This window comes from Mesoplodon bidens, assembly GCF_964165515.1.
Source record: "Mesoplodon bidens genome assembly, chromosome: 12".
Taxonomy (NCBI): domain Eukaryota; kingdom Metazoa; phylum Chordata; class Mammalia; order Artiodactyla; family Ziphiidae; genus Mesoplodon; species Mesoplodon bidens.
This window is the reverse complement of record NC_138168.1, coordinates 86,442,431-86,464,295: the sequence shown is the minus strand read 5'-3', so window position 1 is coordinate 86,464,295 and position 21,865 is coordinate 86,442,431. Positions and strand designations below refer to the sequence as shown.

The 21,865-nt window shown below is 48.4% G+C and overlaps 1 protein-coding gene across 1 annotated transcript in view; it reads right to left on the bottom strand.

The window, feature by feature from the left end:
* IGF2R (insulin like growth factor 2 receptor) overlaps nucleotides 1–21,865 on the bottom strand; it is a 109,738-nt gene that overhangs the window by 28,327 nt on the left and 59,546 nt on the right. Inside the window, exons 19-29 of the mRNA XM_081251059.1 lie at nucleotides 21,512–21,691; nucleotides 19,063–19,164; nucleotides 17,808–17,909; nucleotides 14,821–15,016; nucleotides 11,811–11,981; nucleotides 10,867–11,010; nucleotides 10,611–10,786; nucleotides 10,288–10,375; nucleotides 9,618–9,833; nucleotides 2,496–2,626; nucleotides 2,140–2,237 (exon numbers count right to left, since the gene is read on the bottom strand). Coding sequence (XP_081107185.1) covers nucleotides 2,140–2,237; nucleotides 2,496–2,626; nucleotides 9,618–9,833; nucleotides 10,288–10,375; nucleotides 10,611–10,786; nucleotides 10,867–11,010; nucleotides 11,811–11,981; nucleotides 14,821–15,016; nucleotides 17,808–17,909; nucleotides 19,063–19,164; nucleotides 21,512–21,691 — 1,604 coding nt within the window. The remainder of the gene's footprint in view (nucleotides 1–2,139; nucleotides 2,238–2,495; nucleotides 2,627–9,617; nucleotides 9,834–10,287; nucleotides 10,376–10,610; nucleotides 10,787–10,866; nucleotides 11,011–11,810; nucleotides 11,982–14,820; nucleotides 15,017–17,807; nucleotides 17,910–19,062; nucleotides 19,165–21,511; nucleotides 21,692–21,865) is intronic.

The following is a 21,865-nucleotide window of genomic DNA, read 5'->3' as shown; positions in this document are numbered from 1 at the left end:
TTGTAGGAAATGGGACAATGCCTTCAAAACTGAGGGGAAATTAATTTGAATCTGTAATCCTACTACAGCCAGTCAGATTTAAGAGCAAGTTATTGGCATTTTCAGACAATGCATGGGTTCTCTCCCATCCAACCTCTCTAAAGTATAGGAGGATGCACTCTAACAAAACAAAAAAGGAAGCCAAAACAAAGGACATGAAATCCAAGAAGCAGTGGATCCAAGCCAGGAGTGATCCCAAAATGAGCTCTGATCAAGTAGCAGAAAACACACGGCCCAAATCCGAACTGAGACGTTCCTGAAGGAGAACGGTGATTATTCATAGACACAGCATCGTGAAGAGCCCTGACAGTCTGAGGTACAATGGGAAGGCATATTATTCTGCCAACAATAAAAGAGAAAGACAACGTAAAATGCCAAGATTTAAAACCTATTCAAGGTAGCTATGTTCCAAATATTAAGCAAACTAAACATGGAATGATTTTTGGAGCAACTTATGAAATAGAACAAATGGGAATCTTCTGACCTAAACACTAAGCCTATCTTCCTTCAGTAAGAGGAAGCTAAGAGACACAAGATTATGTCATTTCTCTGCAGATCCAATCAGACCATGTGATTTTGCAGCAAATGATGTTGATGCAATACTGTAAACGCCGCTTATTAGTTTTTAATTCTTTAGAACCACCCTCTGAATAAAGTAGGTAAGACCATTAGAGTTCCCCGGCAGGATACACATGTTCTAAACCTTGGCAATGCACCAGCGACAGCTTGCTGGCATTGAAGCAGTGGGGAGGATCAGCAGAGGGAGAGGCCATCTGAGGCCCTCATCGTACGTAGTGGGAAGTCAAGAGATGTCGAAAGGTGATGAAACAAGAAACAGAGCTTAGAGTAGATCATCCCATATTCTAAAGGCGGCCAGAAGAGGAAATAAAAATGGAACTAATGAAAGTGGGGCAGGGGAGAGGGGAGAGGAGACCAGAAGTACATTTCTGGTGTCTGAAGACAGAGTCAACCGATACCATCTGAGGTTGACAAGCACGGGTATATTGATCATTCAGAGTCATGCAAGGCTCCAGACAGAACTACAAGACATGGTAAAAAGTGGGATGAGGCTGAGGTGGGGGAAGCTTACTTCATCTGACACAGTTTTCTACACTTAGGAATTCATAAAATATACACACGTAAGCTTTCATTTTAACTGATTCTTCAGTTAAGGATAAAAACTGGAAGGAAACAGGGAAATGATTAATTTTTCCCCAGGATGGAATGCTGTAACTCAGTGATTCTTTTCAGGCTGGGTCCTCATGAAACAGAAATGTCAGCATGTCCCTTAAATATCCAGAAATGTGTAGACCCGTGAAACCAAAATCTCCAGGGATGGAACCCAAGATGTGTATTTTGTAACAGTTCTGAGGGTGACGCTGATGAAATTCACACACATTGAAGACCTCCACCGTATCTCAGGAGCTGCCAACCACCTCATTTCAGGAGCCTACTTGAGCCACAGGTAACAGAACAAAGGAACCGGTGATGGCAGCTGAGAACCTGCAGGGTGGGTGTCACCCCCTGGCGCTCTCTCCAACCCCTCCCCCCCACCATGCAGCTCCACCATCTCCCTCTCCACATCTTTTTCACCAGACACAGGCAGCATCCAGGGCGGAGCAGAGGCCAGGGGACACCCCGGTCACTCCAATCCACTCACACCCATGAATCATACAAGGTTTCCTGTTTCAACTCCAGTCACTTCCCTGTACCTTAACACAAGGTAATCAAAGAATTATGAAAGTCGTGAAGGATTTAGCAGTTACCCTAATTCAACTCCTCAGTTTAACATGCAGGAACTAAGGCTTAGAAAAATCACCTGACTAATCTAATCCTGTCCCCCGCCCAGCCACTAACTTTTTTTTTTTTAATGTTTATTTATTTATTTGGTTGTGCCGGGTCTTAGTTGCTGCATGTGGGCTCCTTAGTTGTGGCATGTGAACTCTTAGTCACAGCATGCATGTGGGATATAGTTCCCCGGCCAGGGATCGAACCCGGGCCCCCTGCGCCACCAGGGAAGTCCCCCGGCCACTAACTGTTAAAGCAAAATATTATCAAGTACACCTGACTGCCCCAGGGTCAACACCCGCATCGACTTACTTGAATGAGCACTCGGTCAGGTCGAAGGGTGGGCAGGCATACTGCGTGTGCCACTCGAACAAGTAGGAACAGTCAGAAGTCTCCTGGAGAAACACCGGCTGCGGAAGTGGAGAGACGCGTCCGTGAAATGGGACATGTCAGATAGTCGGTGCTTTAAGGATGCAAATAGTAAGGGATGGGCCTGCTCGTTACACTCTACACAGACTGATCAAGGTGTGAACACAGTTTCTGTAAATAACGTACTTAAACTAAGCTAACCAGGAAGTTTTATGAGACTTAAGAGCAGATTCACTTTGTAAAGACAAAGGCAAAGGGGTGAGGGCAAAGCGGCCCCCTGTTGCGTTGAGCACACTCACCGCCTGGGTGCTGCGGTCACAGTAGAAGATGATGGTCGTGGAGCGCTGGTACACCTTATGGCAGGTGTCCCCACCGGTGTAGTTCATCTTCAACACCCCATTCTCATAGGTCAGCTTCTGGGTAAGGAGACCTGCTCAAGAAGCAGCCAGTTCAACAAGGATCAGTTCAGGAAGCCCCAGGCTGGTCAACACAGACATGGTGATTCACACACGCTGAACAAACACAAGACCAAGTGTGCCTGGCCTACCGGCACTGGACCACCGGCTCCGTCACATGACACCGTAGAGACCAGAATCAGTCCTCCTCTCGCCCAAGGCTGCGACCTTATAGACTAACCACGGGATCAATGACGTACAGAGACCCCTGGCCTGACGAGCTCAGAGGATGTCACTTCCTCTTCATAGCCCCTCAGGGAGGCCCATGTACTCACCCCATCACCTACTTCAACTTCTTTCTTAAAGATTCTTAAACTTATCATCATTTGCCCAGCTGCTGAGACAGCGTAAGGACCAACAGCCTGTCTTATACATTTTACAGCCCAACCCTACATGAAATGTGTCCCCTTTGTCTCAGTTCTAGAAAGTACTACCTCAGAACACCCATTAATAGTCCAGTGGGTCCCAAAGTTGGAATAAAAAGAAGACATATGATCTCAGAATTGGTAACTGGTACTGCTAAATAAAAATGAAATAAACACTAACAACACTTATCAGTACATGTCACGGTGACAAAAATCAAGTGAAATCAGAAACATCATTGGACGCGCGGGGGCGGGGGGGAGGGCGGAGTCACGATAGCAGGGTGGGAAGACACAGAGTTCGCATGTCCCCACAACTAAGGCACCTGCTGGACGCTGGTGGGGGACCCTAACACCTAAGGAGATGGGAAGAACCCCCAAGCAAACTGGTAGGATGTGGGGGGGCTACGGGGATTGGAGAAGTGGAGACCTGACAGGACCAGTGCCCCTGAGGGGTGGCTGAGGTGGGGAGGGGCTCCGATCAGCGGGGAGCAGGCCCAGCGTTTCCCCTGCCCAATCGGCCGGGGAAGTCTGCCCAGCTCCCAGACCGGGTCCTACACCCTCAGAGGTCCCCTCCAGGCCGGATTGATCCTAGGGACATAGGAGGGAGGCCAGGAGAGAACAGAAGAGGCAGGAGGGAGGTGGCTCTCCAGGACCAGAGGAGCCGGAAAGGAGCAAGGGCGTTTGCCCTGCCCACTCGAACCCAGGAAGGCTGCTGGGCTCCCAGGTGGGGTCCCCCGCCCTATGAGACCAGGAGCGGGAGGCACGCCTGGGCCCCTTTTGCTCCCTGAGCCTGAGCCGCACCCCCTACACCCCCCAGGGCCTTTTCCAGCCCTGTGGGTACCGAGCATAGGCCCCACCCACCACCCAAACCTCACCCCTGCTAAGGCCCCGCCCTTCACAGCCAAGGCCTTTTCCACCTTTTTTTTCTCCTCCTCTTTTTTTTTTTTTTACTATTGTGGTTCCTTTTTACCTTCCAGTTGTTTCATCTATATTTTTATTTTTATTTTTTTTCTAACATATCTGTTAGTTTCCTAGTCTAACTGTATTTTTTACTTTGTTATTGTTCTTTTTTTTTTTGCCACCCCTCACAGCTTGCAAGATCTTGGTTCACAAGCCGGAGGTCAGGCCAAAGCTCCGGCGGTGGGAGCTCTGAGTCTCAACCACTGGACTAACAAAGAACTTCAGACCCCAGGGAATATTCATCGGAGTGAGGTCTCCCAGAGGTCCTCATCTCAGCACCAAGACCCAGCGCTACCCGACAGCCTACAAACTCCAGTGTTGGAAGCCTCAAGCCAAACAACCAGTAAGACAGGAACACAATTCCACTCGTTTAAAAAAAAGAAAAAAAAAAAAAAATGAGACAGCAAAAAAGTATGTCACAGATGAAGGAGCAAGGTAAAAACCTACAGCATCAAATAAATGCGGAGGAAATAGGCAATCTACCTGAAAAAGAATTTAGAGTAATGACAGTAAAGATGATCCAGAATCTCGGAAATAGAATGGAGGCACGGATTGAGAAAATACAAGAAATGTTTAAGAAAGATCTAGAAGAACTAAAGAACAAACAGAGATGAAGAACACAATAAATGAAATGAAAAATACACTAGAAGGAATCAATAACAGAATAACTGAGGCAGAAGAACAGATAAGTGAGCTGGAAGACAAAGTGGTGGAAATAACTGCTGAGGAGGAGAATAAAGAAAAAAGAATGAAAACAATTGAAGACAATCTCAGAGACCTCTGGGACAACACTAAAAGCAACAACATTAGAATTATAGGGGTCCCAGAAGAAGAAGAGAAAAAGAAAGACTCTGAGAAAGTATCTGAAGAGATTATAGTGGAAAACTTCACAAACATGGGAAAGGAAATAGTCACCCAAGTCCAGGAAGCACACAGAGTCCCACACAGGATAAACCCTAGGAGAAACACACTAAAACACATATTAATAAAACTAACAAAAATTAAATTCAAAGAAAGAATATTAAAAGCAGCAAGGGAAAAACAAAAAATAACATACAAAGGAATCCCCATAAGGTTATCAGCTGATTTTTCAGCAGAAACTCTGCAGGGCAGAAGGGAGTGGCAGGATATACTTAAAGCGATAAAAGGGAAGAACCTACAACCAAGATTACTCTACCAAGCAAGGATTTCATTCAGATTCGATGGAGAAATCAAAAGCTTTTCAGACAAGCAAAAGCTAAGAGAATCCAGCACCACCAAATTAGCTTTACAACAAATGCGAAAGAAACTTCTCTAGGCAGGAAACACAAGAAAAAGACCCACAAAAACAAACCCAAAACAATTAAGAAAATGGTAATAGGAACATACATATCGATAATAACCTTGAATGTAAATGGACTAAATGTCCCAACCAAAAGACATAGACTGGCTGAATGGATACAAAAACAAGACCCATATATATGCTGTCTACAAGAGACCCACTTCAGACCTAGGGACACATACAGACTAGAAGTGAAGGGATGGAAAAAGATATTCCATGCAAATGGAAATCAAAAGAAAGCTGGAGTAGCAATACGCATATCAGATAAAATAGACTTTAAGACTATTACAAGAGATAAGGAAGGGCACTACATAATGATCAAGGGATCAATCCAAGAAGAGGATAATAACAATTATAAATGTTTATGCACCCAACATAGGAGCGCCTCAACACATAAGGCAAATGCTAACAACCATGAAAGGAGAAATCAAAAGTAACAAAATAATAGCAGGGGACTTTAACACCCCACTTACACCAATGGACAGATCATCCAAACAGAAAATAAATAAGGAAACACAAGCTTTAAGTGACATAACAGACCAGATAGATTTAATTGATATTTATAGACCTTTCCACCCAAAAGTGGTAGAATACACTTTCTTCTCAAGTGCACACAGAACATTCTCTAGGATAGATCACACCTTGGGTCACATATCAAGCTTCAGAAAATTTAAGAAAATTGAAATTGTATCAAGTATCTTTTCTGACCACAATGCTATGAGATTGGAAATCAATTACAGGAAAAAAGTTGTAAAAACCACAAATACATGGAGGCTGAACAGTGTGCTACTAAATAACCAACAGATCACTGAAGAAATCAAAGAAGAAATTAAAAAATACACAGAAACAATTGACAACAAAAACACAGTGACCCTATGGGATGCAGCAAAAGCAGTTCTAAGAGGGAAGTTTATAGCAATTCAATCTCACCTCAAGAAACAAGAAATATCTCAAATAAACAATCTAACCCTACACCTAAAGCAACTAGAGAAAGAACAAAGAAAACCCAAAGTCAGTAAAGGAAAGAAATCACAAAGATCAGAGCATAAATAAATGAAATAGAAACAAAGAAAACAGCAAAGATCAATAAAACTAAAAGCTGGTTCTTTAAGAAGATAAACAAAATTGATAAACCCTTAGCCAGACTCATCAAGAAAAAAAGGGAGAGGACGTAAATCAATAAAATTAGAAATGAAAAAGGAGAAGTCACAACTGACACTGCAGAAATGCAAAGGATTATAAGAGGCTACTACAAACAACTATATGCCAATAAAATGGACAACTATGAAGAAATGGACAAATTCTTGGAAAGGTACAATTTTCCAAGACTGAACCAGGAAGAATTAGAAAATATAAACAGACCCATCACAAGAAATGAAATTGAAACTGCAATTAAAAATCTTCCAACAAACAAAAGTCCAGGACCAGATGGCTTCACAGGCGAATTCTATCAAACATTTAGAGAAGAGCTAACACCCATTCTTCCCAAACTCTTCCAAAAAATTGCAGAGGAAGGAACACTCTCAAATTCATTCTATGAAGCCACCATCGCTCTGATACCAAAACCAGAAAAAGATATCACAAAAAAAAGAAAATTATAGAACAATATCACTGATGAACATAGATGCAAAAATCCTGAACAAAATACTTGCAAACAGAGCCCAACAACATATTAAAAGGATCATACACCATGATCAAGTGGGATTTATCCCAGGGATGCAAGGATTCCTCAATATATGCAAATCAATCAATGTGATACACCGTATTAACTAAGGAATAAAAACCATATGATCTCAATAGACGCAGGAAGAACTTTTGACAAAATTCAACACCCATTTATGATTAAAAACTCTCCACAAAATGGGCATAGAGGGAAACTACCTCAACATAATAAAGGCCATATATGACAAACCCACAGCAAACATCACTGTCAATGGTGAAAAACAAAGCATTTCCACTGAGATCAGGAACAAAACAAGGATGTCCACTCTTGGCACTCTTATTCAACATAGTTTTGGAAGTCCTAGCCATGGCAATTAGAGAAGAAAAAGAAATAAAAGGAATACAAATTGGAAAAGAAGAAGTAAAACTGTCACTGTTTGCAGACGACATGATACTATATATAGAAAATCCTAAAGATGCCACCAGAAAACTACTAGAATTAATCAATGAATTTGGTAAGGTTGCAAGATACAAAATTAACGCACAGAAATCTCTTGCATTCCTACACGCTAACAACGAAAAATCAGAAAGAGAAATTAAGGAAACAATCCCATTTACCATCGCAACAAAAAGAATGAAATACCTAGGAATAAACCTACCTAAGGAGGCGAAAGACTTGTACTCAGAAAACTGTAAAACACTGATGAAAGAAATCAAAGATGACATAAACAAATGGAGAAATATACTATGTTCTTGGATTAGAAGAATCAATATTGTGAAAATGACTATACTCCCCAAAGCAATCTACAGATTCAATGCAATCCCTATCAAAATACCAATGGCATTCTTCACAGAATTAGAACAAAAAATTTTACAATTTATATGGAAACACAGAAGACCCCAAATAGCCAAAGCAATCTTGAGAAAGAAAAACAGAGCTGGAGGAATCAGGCGCCCTGACTTCAAACTATACTACAAAGCTACAGTAATCAAGACAGTATGGTACTGGCACAAAACCATAAATATAGATCAGTGGTACAGGATAGAAACACCAGAGATAAACCCATGCAATATGGTCACCTAATTTACAAAAAAGGAGGCAAGAACATACAATGGAGGAAAGACAGCCTCTTCAATAAGTGGTGCTGGGAAAACTGGACCGCTACATGTGAAAGAATGAAATTAGAACACTCCCTAACACCATACACAAAAATAAACTCCAAACAGATTAAAGACTTAAATGTAAGACTATAAAACTCTTAGAGGAAAACACAGGAAGAATACTCTTTGACATAAACCACAGCAAGATCTTTTTTGACCCACCTCCTAGAGTAATGGAAATAAAAACAGAAATAAACAATGGGACCTAATGAAATTTAAAAGCTTTTGCACAGCAAAGGAAACCATAAACAAGACCAAAAGACAACCCTCAGAATGGGAGAAAATATTTGCAAATGAAACAACAAGTCAAAGGATTAATCTCCAAAACATACAAACAGCTCATGGAGCTCAATGTCAAAAAACCCCAAACAATTCAATTAAAAAATGGGTGGAAGACCTAAATAGACATTTCACCAAAGAAGACATAAAGATGGCCAAGAGGCACAAGAAAAGATGTTCAACATCACTAATTATTAAAGAAATGCAAATCAAAACTACAATGAGGTATCACCTCACATTGGTCAGAATGGCCATTATCAAAAATCTAGAAACAATAAATGCTGGAAAGGGTGTGGTGAAAAAGGAACCCTGCTGCACCGCTGGTGAGAATGTAAACTGATACAACCACTATGGAGAATAGTATAGAGGTTTCTTAAAAAACTAAAAACAGAACTACCATATGATCCAGCAATTCCACTATTGGGCATATACCCTGAGAAAACCATAATTCAAAAACAGTCAAGTACCACAATGTTCACTGCAGCACTGTTTACAATAGCCAGGACATGGAAGCAACCTAAGTGTCCATCAACAGATGAATGGATAAAGAAGATGGGGCACATATATACAAAGGAATATTAGTCAGCCATAAAAAAACGAAATTGAGTTATTTGTAGCGAGGTGGATGGACCTAGAGTCTGTCATACAGAGTGAAGTAAGTCAGAAAGAGAAAAACAAATAGCATATGCTACCACATATATATGGAATCTTAAAAAAAAAATGGCATTGATGAACCTAGTGGCAGGACAGGAATAAAGACGTAGACATAGGGAAATGACTTGAGGACATGGGGTGGTGGGGGAGGGAGAAGCTGGGGCAACGTGAGAGTAGCATCGACATGTATACACTATCGAACGTAAAATAGTTGGCTGTGGGAAGCAGCAGCGTAGCACAGGGAGATCAGCTTTGCGATAACCTGGAGACATGGCATAGGGAGGGTGGGAGGGAGGCTCAAGAGGGAGGGGATATGGGGACATATGTATGCATACGCTGATTCACTTTGTTGTACAACAGAAACTAACACAGTATTGTGATACAATTATACTCCAACAAAGATTTTTTAAAAATCACTCACACACTGTTTTACAGGAACACAGCAGACATTCCTCCTACTCAGGAAAGTTATAATCTTTAGATCTTAAATCGTAAGATATAATCATAACATCTTAAATGTGGAATTCCATTCTTTTGCAAAAAGAGAAGAAACAACCATGGTACCTGCCACTCTCTGAAATCCGTGGGGTCCCCGCTTTGCCTGACAGGATGAGATGACTTTGGACTTGTCATCGGTCGAGCAGACACCTGAAGACAGCTTTCCACAGACCCGGAAGTAATAGGTGTATTCGCCAGCGCTCACAACGGTGTCATTTAGGCCAAGAGGCTTCAGGTCATACATGTTGCCATGCCTTGGGTCTCTCACCTCACAGTTGTCCCCTTCAAGAACACGAGAAGGGAAGGGCAATTACACACACTTACACCTTGAGGCAAAAGTTCTGCACTTTTAATCAGCTAAGTACTGTCTTCAAAGAGGCATTAAACATCACTTCCACGTTCTCTCCTTTTGTCTGTATACATAAGACAAACTGCCTGGCAAACAGCTTTCTCGAAAAGCTTAGGTCACAGGATGAAGATCCACTTAAGCAAAACCAAACCCCACATTCATATTCTCAAGCGTGAGATGCTGAGAGTCCATCAGTCTGGGTTGGTGAGGAAAACGTAGCTAGCAAAGTGAGCAATGGAGTGGAGTAAAAAAAAATCAAGGATAAGCAGCTGTCCGCCCACTAATGGACATTTCATGATCACACACGGGGTTTCCCATCTAAGATGCTGTTAGAACAGCCCCTACTTCACACATTCACCAGCATCAGTGAGCAGGGCCGGGTCTTACCTTCCACGCGGACGACGGGACAGGCTTCCACGGTTCTCCAGACAAACACATACTCACAGTCGTCCAGGAGCTGAAAGGTCGGGGATCCCTACAACAGAAACCAACAGCTCGCTGTGTTCTCATTTATTTAAAAAATGAGTCAAGTGGTAGCTAGAACTAATACCCAGCTTTTAACCTCCACGAGAAAAGTACATGGCACTTATGAAACACATCAGATCTGGGGGGAAACAGCACATTCTAGTCAAACTCCATGGCAAGTTCTACATCAGACAGAAGATCTGGAAACTGGAGGGGCGTGAGAATGAGGCACGACAGACACGCACCGTGGTGTGGGCGCACTCGAGCGTTATCCTGGTGGAGAAGCGCTGGTTCCCGCACTTGTCGCCGTTGACGTAGACAATGCTCAGGGACCCGTTGGCGGCAACTTGAGGACTGACCTGCACGACGCCCAAGTTCCAGCTGTTGTCTTCCGACACTAGGCAGGACCCCACTGCGCTGCCTGGAAGGGCCAGGAAAGCCGATGAACTTGGGGGTGGGGGGAAAGGCAGGACGAACTTGAGTCCAATGCTCGGAACTCACCGTAGCAGCCGGGAATGTACGGGAGAGGATTGCAGACACTCAAGTAGAAGGTTCTCCTTTTTCCATCAGCCGAGGTGTCAACTGCAGTCCAAGGCTTCCTGGCTTTGCTTAGGCCACTCAGATCATACTCGTTCCCAGCGAGGTCTGAAACACATGAAAACGCTGGAAATCCCTGCCTTCCTGGCAGCTTTGGGCACCGCCTTTCAACCCCAAAGACCAAGGATACACGAACTTAACATTCATAACAGGGACTCCCCTGGTGGTGCAGTGGTTAAGACTCTGGCGCTCCCAATGCAGGGGGCCCTGGTTCGATCCCTGGTCAGGGAACTAGATCCCACATGCATGCCATAACTAAGGAGCCCGCCTGGCACAACTAGGAGCCAGCACAGCCAAATAAATAAATAAATAAATAAATATTTTTTAAAAAATAAAAACATTCGTAACAGAGAAATGACGAGATCCATAGGAAGCCGAGAGGCTTCTCCTACAGAAACATACACCTGCCCTGACCCTCAAAACCTCCATTACAACAGGTGTGGAGGTGAGGCTGGGGGCCACCACAGAGAATGAGGGCTGCTGGAGACCTGGCTCAGCACCCAGGTGCACCTTACGGAGCTTTATCCTCTCGTTCTTTTCTTCTCTTACACTGTAAGAAGCTCTGACCGTGTACTTGATTTTTTTCCCCTAGTTTTCTTCTCCGTTCTTAACCAGCTTCTGATCCCAAACTATAGCTCAAAACCATTAATTATGTATTGAGATTCTCTTCAAGAGAAGCTTTACAATTCTAGTATCATTCAAAGAAAATATGTAACACATATATCATGCTGCCTGTAAAGTAAAACATACAGTACACAGAGACACACGTGCGCACACACACAGACACACACGCAGGCAAAGACACACGCTTTTGACCGGCCTCTTAATTCCTGGTCCCCCGGCCTCACCCGTGACTTGGCAATCCACTGGAGAAGGTACACAGGCCAATGCAGTTTCAAACTCAAAGAAAGTGTCCCGGATCCCCAGGTCAGAGTCAATGTCTTGATGCAGGAATCTGGGGGTCCCTGGGTAAACGTCGTCATTGCAGGTGAAGCGGATGATGAAAGCATCAGCCCTCCCTGGGAACAAGAAGACCAGACTGTAGGAAACCACAGCGATCACAGTGCAGCCGTACACGCGTGTGGCACCAGCACAGTTTGCCCGGGAACGAGCCTCCAAGCCACCCTCTAAGACAATCACGGCGAAGCGCCAGGTCTGGTTCAGGAGCCCAATCTGAAGTACAAAGTGGCCATGTTCACTGTGATAGCGACCCATGTAAACCGTGAACCTGGTGTCTTGGCATTCTTCTATTCCAGGAAGTGTGCAAATGCTATATCCGTTTATCCATCCGAAAATTAGAAAAATGTCACTCTCCTTTATGGGCTTATTCGACAATATTTACTAAGTTCCTACTACACACAGGAGTGAAAGAAACAAGAAAACCCGCCCTACTGGGAGCTGACACACCAGTCCAACGCCCAAGTAGTAAGCAAATTAAAGGCAACCCCTCACAGACCAGTTGGAAACAAAGGAAAACGCAGCAGGGACGGGGCCTAAGAAACCCCAAGGGTGGTGGGGAAGAGGCACGGCAGTTTCCAACGCAGTGGCCGGGCTCCCTGAGAAGGTGCCATCTGAGCCCACCCCAAAGAAGTGAAGAGAAGAAATGAACTGCCTGGCAGTCTTGAGGGGAGAGCACTGCGGACAGAGGGAACGGCAAGGGCGAAGGCTCAGGTGGGGAGGACTGGTGAGAGCGGGCCTCCACAGCTCCAGAAGCAGGAGGTCAGCAGGAGTGAGCTAGCACAGGGGCGGGTGGCCCCGTCAGAGGAGCAGCCAGCCTCCCTCGGCCACTGCACAGGGGCGGGTGACCCCGTCAGAGGAGCAGCCAGCCTCCCTCGGCCACTGCACAGGGGCGGGTGACCCCGTCAGAGGAGCAGCCAGCCTCCCTCGGCCACTGCACAGGGCTGGCTGCTCCTCTGGACGCACGTGGAGCCCTGGGGGGTCTGAGCGGGGAGAGACGTCGCCCAACACTTACAACGTCGCTCCGACTGCCCAGACACAGGCCACTGGGGTGGGGTGGGGAGGACGCAAAGCAGGACGGGCAACGCGGAGGCTCCCGCAGGGAGGGGACCACGGGTGGGTGGTGAGCGCCGGAGGCTGCACTAGGGGAAGAACCCTAGGGTCAGCAACACGTTAACCCTCACAGGGGACCAGAAATGCCCGGCTAATACAGGAGGAAACTGAGGCAAAAAAGAGGGTAAGGAGCACGTCCGGGGCAGCACGGCTCTAAGGGCTGGTTATCCACGTGCTGCGCCCCTGGGGTTGCCGGCGCCTGGATTCAAACCCAGCACAATAAATGTCAGCGGCTGTCAGCCACACGATTAGGGCCCCCCAAAAAGCTATATATAAATGCCTAATCTATTTCATTTTTAAACCGCGCTCTGGAACTGGAGAGCAGAAGAATGATAAACAAGAATGAAGCACGCTGCTTTCTGGATACTGGAGTGAGTGAGCACCTGACTGTTGTGACCAAGAGGTGAAGAACTTTCCATCTGTAAAGCGAAGGATTACCACTCCCCCGGCTCTACTAAGTTCTCCTCCAACCAGCTACAATTATCTCAGTCTGTGGTCCAAACGCTGCCCGACAAATGATACAGAACAAGATCAATTCCGTCTCTAGGGCAACCCTTCCAGGACCTGAGAGCAGCCGCCAGGCCCCATGTTTCCTGTCCCTGAAGTGAGGAGACCCCAGTTCCTGAAACCCCTTCCCAGGAATCCTGAACTCATCCCTCCGAGCCCTAGAGCTCCCTTCCCAGCGTGTTAACGGATCCGCCAGCTTGAGCGTGACGCACAAAAGGAGCCGATGACCGCAGGCTGTCACGGGTGCAGGAGGACGGGGTCATTCCCGCTCCCTTCTGGATACTAAGCCCCTCTGACATCGACTCAGACATCCCACATATTTTCCGCCCCACACATCACACGACTGCCCCCTCCTGAGTCCATCCCGGTGTGGTGCAAAGAGCACAGGTTTACAAGTCAGAAGGCGTGGGTTCCAACTTCAGCCCTGCTGCTCACTGGCTGTGGGTTTGACTGCACCTCTGTGGGCCTCCGATCCTCAACGCACAACAGAAACGTGTTAGCCCGCGGAGCCAGGATGAGGATCGAGAGACCTGGCTGCCAGCCCTGGCTCCGCCCAGCGCTGAGCCAGTGGCTCTGTCCAGGGCTCAGGGCCTTCCGGGGCCTTCGTCACCTGTGAAGCAAGAAGGTGGCTAAGCAGAGGGTGTGAGCGCAAATGAGGTGCACGGGGTTGGCGGAGAACCAACCCACTAAGCGCACACAGCACTCCACACGGGACCAGCACACACGGCGAGCATTCACGACGGTAGCTGTGACTCCACCACCACTGTCCTCCCGAGGCCCTCAGACTCGGCCTTGCACCTTATGACACCAAAAATGGCAACTTTCAGTTTACAGTCACAGCTGCAGGAAGGAGGAGAAATGTGAACCCACTGGAGATGCAAAACTGTATTTAAAGGTACAATAAAGACTGAGTAGAGGAATTGGCAAAAAGAAAGAAATTTAGGAAAAAACAAAGTTAACTGCTGTGATCTTCACCCACCGCTTCTTTAATACCTGAAAAACACAGCACAAAAGGCCGAGCGAACACACTCCTATCAGAGGAGACGCTGGAGGTGCTGGTGGAGGACGCCTGGGGGCGGGCGCAGCAGAACCTAGTGGCCAGGCCCCCTCCGGCCGCGGGCCGCTGGGAGAACACACCAGAGGCTGGGCACGTGGGGCTCAGAGGCGGGGAGGGTGGCCAGGACTCAGAGTCTACAGGCACTCCCGTCACATTCTGAAAGGTTTACAGTCACAGAACCCCCAGGACACCGGTTAGCTGCAAGCACAGGGACGTGAGCTCACCTCTGGGGTGGGAAGGAAGCCCCGTGTAGGTCAGAGTTATAAAGCCCTCGGTGGACAGCTGGAGGCTCTTCTCCAGTCCCACCAGCCTTCCTGGCTTCAGATTCTTCAGCTCTTCCGTCTGGGTCTCTGCCTCACAGCCGGATGCTGGCTTTCCATCCAAGGTGCCACAGACGGGCATCGCGCCGCACACGTTAAACTGCAGGCCAGACAGCGAGAACCACACACCAACTCAGGCCACGTGACTCACCGCGAACATAACCCCGAGCAACCCAAACCCTGCCCGGCCAAACAGCGTTGCCTGCTTGTTATCCAAACAACTGCATAATTTGTTCCTTATTAGGCAAATGACCAACTTTCCATGCCTGGGCAATCAAACCCTGAAACTAGCACATAAAGCCAAAAGCAAAGTCCAAACGGCAATGCCCATAAATTGCCTGTAAGGCTTTATTTATACAGCCCTGTATCTCTAAATGCATGAGACACATTGCATATAACAATGCAGCATGTATAAGAGAGAGACTATACGTAGCCAGAATTTTACAGTATTTTTGATTATATGAGGAAAAGCATATATGGTTGAAGTCACATTAATTAAAAGTAAATATAATGGGGGGGCCTCCCTGGTGGCGCAGTGGTTGAGAGTCCGCCTGCCGATGCAGGGGATATGGGTTCGTGCCCCGGTCTGGGAGGATCCCACATGCCGCGGAGCGGCTGGGCCCGTGAGCCATGGCCGCTGAGCCTGCGCGTCCGGAGCCTGTGCTCCGCAACGGGAGAGGCCACAACAGTGAGAGGCCCGCATACCGTAAAAAAAAAAAAAAAAAAAAAAAGTAAATATAATGGGACACCCCTGTATTTCTTAAAGCTGTTGATACCATTCGATTTAAATCCAGTGGTTGATATAATGAAGTAGGATACGCTCTTCGGTATGAGACACAGAAAGGAAAGACTTCTCTACAACTGGTATGCGTCCGTGGACGACATATAAAAAGTTAAGAACTACCTATACAAAGTATTTTTCCTTCAGACCAAAGTTTACTACTTAAGAAATGGCCACTTAAGACTACACCCAGGCAGGTGCTCTGCAGCCACGTGGGCTGCGTGGTCACAGAAGTACGTAGTATGTAGGGGCAGCTGAGCCCAGCAGGGCCAGGTGATGAGGGAACAGTGCCAAGCAGCCAGCTGGTGGGCGGTGGTGGCCTGAGCCCTTCTGGCAGCACAAGGGCTGTGTCCTGACTCCGAGGAGCCTACACACCCACTAATCAACTCCGCTTCCACTTGCATCGTCCACAGTCCGTCCCTGCTGTCCGCAACTGTGCACCTGCCGCCTCCCGCCCCTGCTACTGCACGGGCACAGCCTTTCTGGCCTGCTTCGAGCATACTGTCTACGGGGTCACCTCTTCCAGTATGTCCCCTACAGAGTTCCTCTTTGCTGGCATGTTCTCCCTGGGTTCGCCGCCTCTGGCATGTGCTCTATGGGACTCTCCTCTTCTGGCATGCTCCCTGTGGGGCTCAACAAAGTTCCTGTCTGCTTCTCACACTCACACAGACAGCCAAATATATGTCACCTATGATAACCTGTTACAAGCCAAACTCCAGAGCAGCAACTTCTGAGAGGGGGTGGGGAGAGGGAGGGCTGCAAGCCACCGTGCTGCTGAGTGACGAACCCCGTCAGGTGCCTTCTGGCTCTGGAACAATCCGCAGGCCCTCCCGCATGCGCTGTGCCTGCAAAGTCCCCTTCGCAAAGTGCTATGACATTCTCACCCCAACTTCCTGCTTTCAGAGGGTATTCTCTTCTTCCACTGTGCATTTTGCTAGAAGAAGTTAAACCTCAATAAAGATTTTTAAAAAGCTTTCTCCCTGTCTAGCAGCGCTTAGTTTATGACAGAACAGCGTTGAGTGGAGATTTTCCTCCTCACCGCTCCAGACACCCTGTCAGGGCCGCCCATGACGGAAGTGCTGTCAGAAGATCCCGGAGCACTGCCATCGGTCGTCTCCCTCTTATAGGCGAATATAATTTCCACTTGGCCAGTGGCTCTGAAACCCCAGTGGGCATCAGAGCCACGTGGTACCTTGTCAGAACAGGCTGCTGGGGCTTTGCTGTTGGCGCAGTGGTTAAGAATCTGCCTGCCAATGCAGGGGACACGGGTTCGAGCCCTGGCCCGGGGAGATCCCACATGGCATGGAGCAAATAAGTCCTTGCACCACAACTACTGAGCCTGTGTTCTAGAGCCTGTGCGGCAGAACTACTAAGCCTGCGCTCTAGACCCCGTGCTGTGCAACAAGAGAAGCCACCGCGATGAGAAGCCCGGGCACCGCAACGAACAGTAACAACTAGAGAAAGCCCGCGCGCAGCAACGAAGACCCAACGCGGCCAGAAATAAATCAGGAAATAATTTTTCTTTTTTTTTTGCGGTACGCGGGCCTCTCACTGCTGTGGCCTCTCCCGTTGCGGAGCACAGGCTCCGGACGCGCAGGCTCAGCGGCCATGGCTCATGGCCCCAGCCGCTCTGCGGCATGTGGGATCTTCCCGGACCGGGGCACGAACCCGCGTCCCCTGCATCGGCAGGCGAACTCTCAACCACTTCAGGGAAGCCCCCTATTTTTTTTTAATAAATAAATTTTAAACAAACCAACAATCCAGGCTGCTGGGCCCCACCCACAAGACACTGCACCTCCTGCAAGCTCCCAGGCGATGCCCACGCTGCTGGCCTGGGACCACCACTCCAGACGCATGGTCACGGGTTAGGAATAGCCTATTTTCTAAAGAATGACACCCTCACATCTGCACCATAACAGGATGGGGCGACGGTTTCACCTCATTTCCCCTTCAATCTGGATTTTCTCATCTCCTCCTGGGTAAAAGCTGCCATCACAGGGCCCTGGGCAATTCCTGAGGGCACCTGCCTCCCCTGCAACCAGCTGCAGGTGACTTTCACGCATCCTCCCGTCCTTTCAAGGCAAATTGGAAATCATCACACAAGCCTTACCACAAAAGTCTTCCCGATGCCGGAGACCACATATCCTTGGGAACTGTTTAGTGGGTTCAGATCAAACACATACCCACTGTTGGGGTCCCTGATGGCGCAGGCCTGCAGGAACAAAAGAGGCAAAGAGGCACATTCAAACCTGGTCCATGAGAACATGGCAAAGACAGAGCAGCTCCAAAGCCTGCCCCGTGTGGACTGCACTGACGCTAAACCCCGCCCGAGAGGCAGCCCTGGGAGAGCTCACGGCCCCTTCCAACACCGCATCTGAAGCACTCCAAGTGGGACACCAGCTCAGAGATGCTGACCTCATCTGAGCTCCTAAGGCTGCTTCATTTACCTGAACAAGACCACTGCTGACCCCCAAAGAAAAGTGCGGAACCGTAAGAGACCCAGAAATAATTACCTGTCTCTTCCCCTCTTCTAGGAGGGATAACGAGCCCCCCCTCTTCCCCCACTGCCTCGTGTCTTTTTTCCACCCCACCCGCCATATGCAGAGAATGGAGCAGTGGCCACAACCTCAGAAAGCACTGCCAGCGGGCCAGGGCGGCATGCCCCGACTCCCACCCTCCCTGGGTCCCACAAGCCCGGGACCCCGCGCCGGGAACATCCATCTGGGTGAGCCTGGGCTCTGCTGCCTGATGGAGCCCTGAAAAGGGAGGGAAGGAGGGAGGGAAATCCGTCCCATCATAAAGAAAAACACCCCGTGCTGTGAACACAAGGTGCACCCCTGGGAGGGCAGAGAACACATCTCAGAGCAGCTGGCTGCCACGTTCTGCAGGCAGGGGTTCACCCGAGGGCAGGAGCGCGTGCCAAGGCCGAAGAGCGGCACGAGGCCAGCACTGCAGCGGGCGCGGGGCTGAAGCAGGGATGTGGCTGGAGGCGGAGCACTAAAGCCTTAAACATCACGTTAAACCACACGGGCTGTGTCCGACAGACGACGGGGCACGTTTTAGGCATGGTCGTGCTATTGAAGCACCCTTCTCTGCGGTGACGGAGAGCCCAGAGCCACTGCCACGCTGAAGGGACAGTGATGTGGAGAGAAAGGAAGGAAACCAGAGGAAAACTGAAGGTCCTGGGTCTCGTCCCGGGACTGGGAGCCGGGGCTGAGGGAGAGGTACGCGGGATGACTTCCAGATGCCTGCTGTCGAGGCGGAGGAAATGCAGACGCTGTAAGGGATTAAGCAGCACAGGGGGAGGGGTGCAGGGCCGGGATGCCCGGGTGGGCATGGCCAGAGGCCCGGGACCGCACCCGTACCTGGTCTGTGTCTGTCGTTACTCGGATAGGACAGGCAGCCTCCGTGTTCCACAGGAAGCTGACCACACACTCCCAGCTGAGAGAAAATATGGGATGGGTGCTCTGAAAGGACAAATCCGGGATAAACGTCAATATGAGAAAATGGAACTGGCTCTAACCAAAAGAATACTTGCCTGATAAATAAAAAGAGCTAAAATCTATGGATTACCATGGGACAGTGCTAGGCTAGGTGCTTCACGTGCCTTATCTGATTATAACTTAATGTCCTCAGCGTTCCTACCAAGGACATGTTCTTGTTCTCTCTTACACTCGGATGCTGGGAAATTCACCTGAGGTCACGCCAGGAGTCAATGGTAGAACTGGGATCCAAACCTAGGTCTGAGTCCAGTCCACGCTTTTGAAAACAGTTCTACACCCAGATGCAGGACAAGAGCCAGAGCCAAAGGTCCCCGTGCACAGGATCACAGCCACGCAAGCACAGACACAGGCGAGATTGACCTATGGGGTGAGGGACCGGCACGGGGCGGGCGAAATGGACCGGGAAGGGGCTCCGGGAGGCTCCCGGGCTCTATCTGCAGCCGTGGGTCTAGTCACACGGGTAGGCTCATCCCGCTGTGAGTCACTGACCATCTGGGCACTTTCCTGGGTGTGTTTTCAATAACAAGTGTGATGAGCATTCCTCAACTGAGCCTCAGGACAACCTCTAGCCGCCCTCTGTGTACAGATGAGCAAATGGAGGCACGGAGGAGGTGAGACGCCCGCCCAGACGCACGGCTGAAGGAGATGCTAGGCTGTCCCGCACGCCTCACCCACCAAGCGCCCTCTGATCTGAAGTCCCCACCCTCTCAGCCGCAGTATCACCAACAGTGAACTGAACACACACCCAGCCCTCTGCCTCACCACGCGGCTGTGCAAAGTCCTGGGACTGCGGAACCCCCCGGGACATGACCCTCACTCAGTGTTTCCTGGGCCCATGAAACGCGCCACCCCCTGCAGCACCGCTGAGGGATACAGTAACAACGTGCATTCGCTCTGGAAACTGAACAACCCTGTCCAAATAGGATGTCACAGGAAAGCTGAAAAAATAAGGGTCCGAGAGAACTTCCTGGAACTGTCCACTATCTCCGTGGCGACGAGACACCACAGAGGGGAAGCGGAGTGGGATGAGGCCCAGGGAGGGGACACCCGGACCTGCCCAGCAGGAGGCAAGGGCCGAGGGCTGAGGGCCGGGCTGGGCAGCCAGCATTCCTTCCTGGGACGGACAGCAGAAATCGGGAAGCCGACTCCGGCTTATCAGAGTGTGTGTTTACAGCTCAGTTATGCGACACTTTCCTTGCACAACTCAGGCTGTGCTCAGCCAGCTAACATGTTCCTTCCCTTATCAGAGTGACCTTAAGCTCTAATGACATTATCTCTTGGGAAAAACTCGTGTGCTGGCAAAGGACAGAGAAAACTTGGCGTCTGCAGGACGCCTAGTATCTAAGTGACTGAGGCCCCCTGCCTGCGGAGAGGAGTGGACACACCGGGCCGGGTTCTTGTCTACGAAGTGAGAGGACACTGTAGCAGACCCTTAAAAAGTATAAGCAGCCCTTGAAAATAATCTGTTTGATAATAAACATGAGCTCTTTATTATTCCCACTCAGTGTTCATCTAAGAGTTTGGCAATTATCCAAAAAAACATGTGACCCAGGTATAAATGTAAAGCTCCAGGTTAAAAAAAAAAATCAAATTAAGTTTAGAATAACAAAGTTCTGGAAATGGACACCAGTGATGCGTGCCCAGCACTGTAAACGTACTTAATGCCACTAAACTGTACATCTAAACATGGCTAAAATGGTAAATCTTACGTTATACATCTTCCACCACATTGTTTTTTAAAAACCAATGGGGACTATTCCCAATGACCCCGGAGCATTTTTATTTGGAGTTTTCTCTTCTGTTCTGCACTGGCTGAGGAACTCGGGCCCAAATGCAATCTCCATCACCTTCTCCATTTCCCAGCCTTGATTTTTCATTCCTGCTTCTCTGACATATTACACACACCTCCCTCCGTGTTCACCCATTGGCCTGAGCTGCACCCAGCCTCAGTCTCCTCATCTATGAAGTCTGCTGTTTGGACTGAACCGTCTCTAAGACCTATTCTGCAGCCGTGATCCTCAGATCACCAACTCACAGGAACTATCAGGCAGGGCGGCGTCTGTACCACTCAGAGACAGAACTCAAGTCTACAGAAGACCACACAGTGTACGTCACAAACCAGCAGTAAGAGATCAGGCTTAAAGTTGAGAAAGGACAGCCACGAAAACACCATTACCGTGCTCCTGGCCTCCTTGAGTTTGTATCACATGCTGACCTGAAGCAGAATTAAGATCAACCTTTGTCCCTGTGAAGAGACACAGAGGAACCCAAAGCAACCAAGGTCACAGGTGACGAGCGGCGCCTTCCTTACCAGGCTGCCCCTGGAACAGACGAGGTGGATCCTGGTGGTGTAGGTGGTCCGTCTCCCATCGCTGGTGGTACAGGCTGAGCCATTCACATACTCCAGGAGGAGGCTGCCGCTGTCCTCCACCGTGGGGCCCGTCTTCGCCACCCCCAAGTTGCTGATGGAGACGGTTTCAGAAAATGAACCCTGCAAACCATGCATGTCCGTTATGTTTCCCTCTGAAGAGAAAACAACTGATTTCCTCATTACTAACACAGTGGATTCTCATTATTCACAGTACTTGTGTTCTAGAAACTCGCCACAAATGCTGAATTAGTGAATACAGAACCACCGTTCGTACACAGAGGGGAAACACAGTCA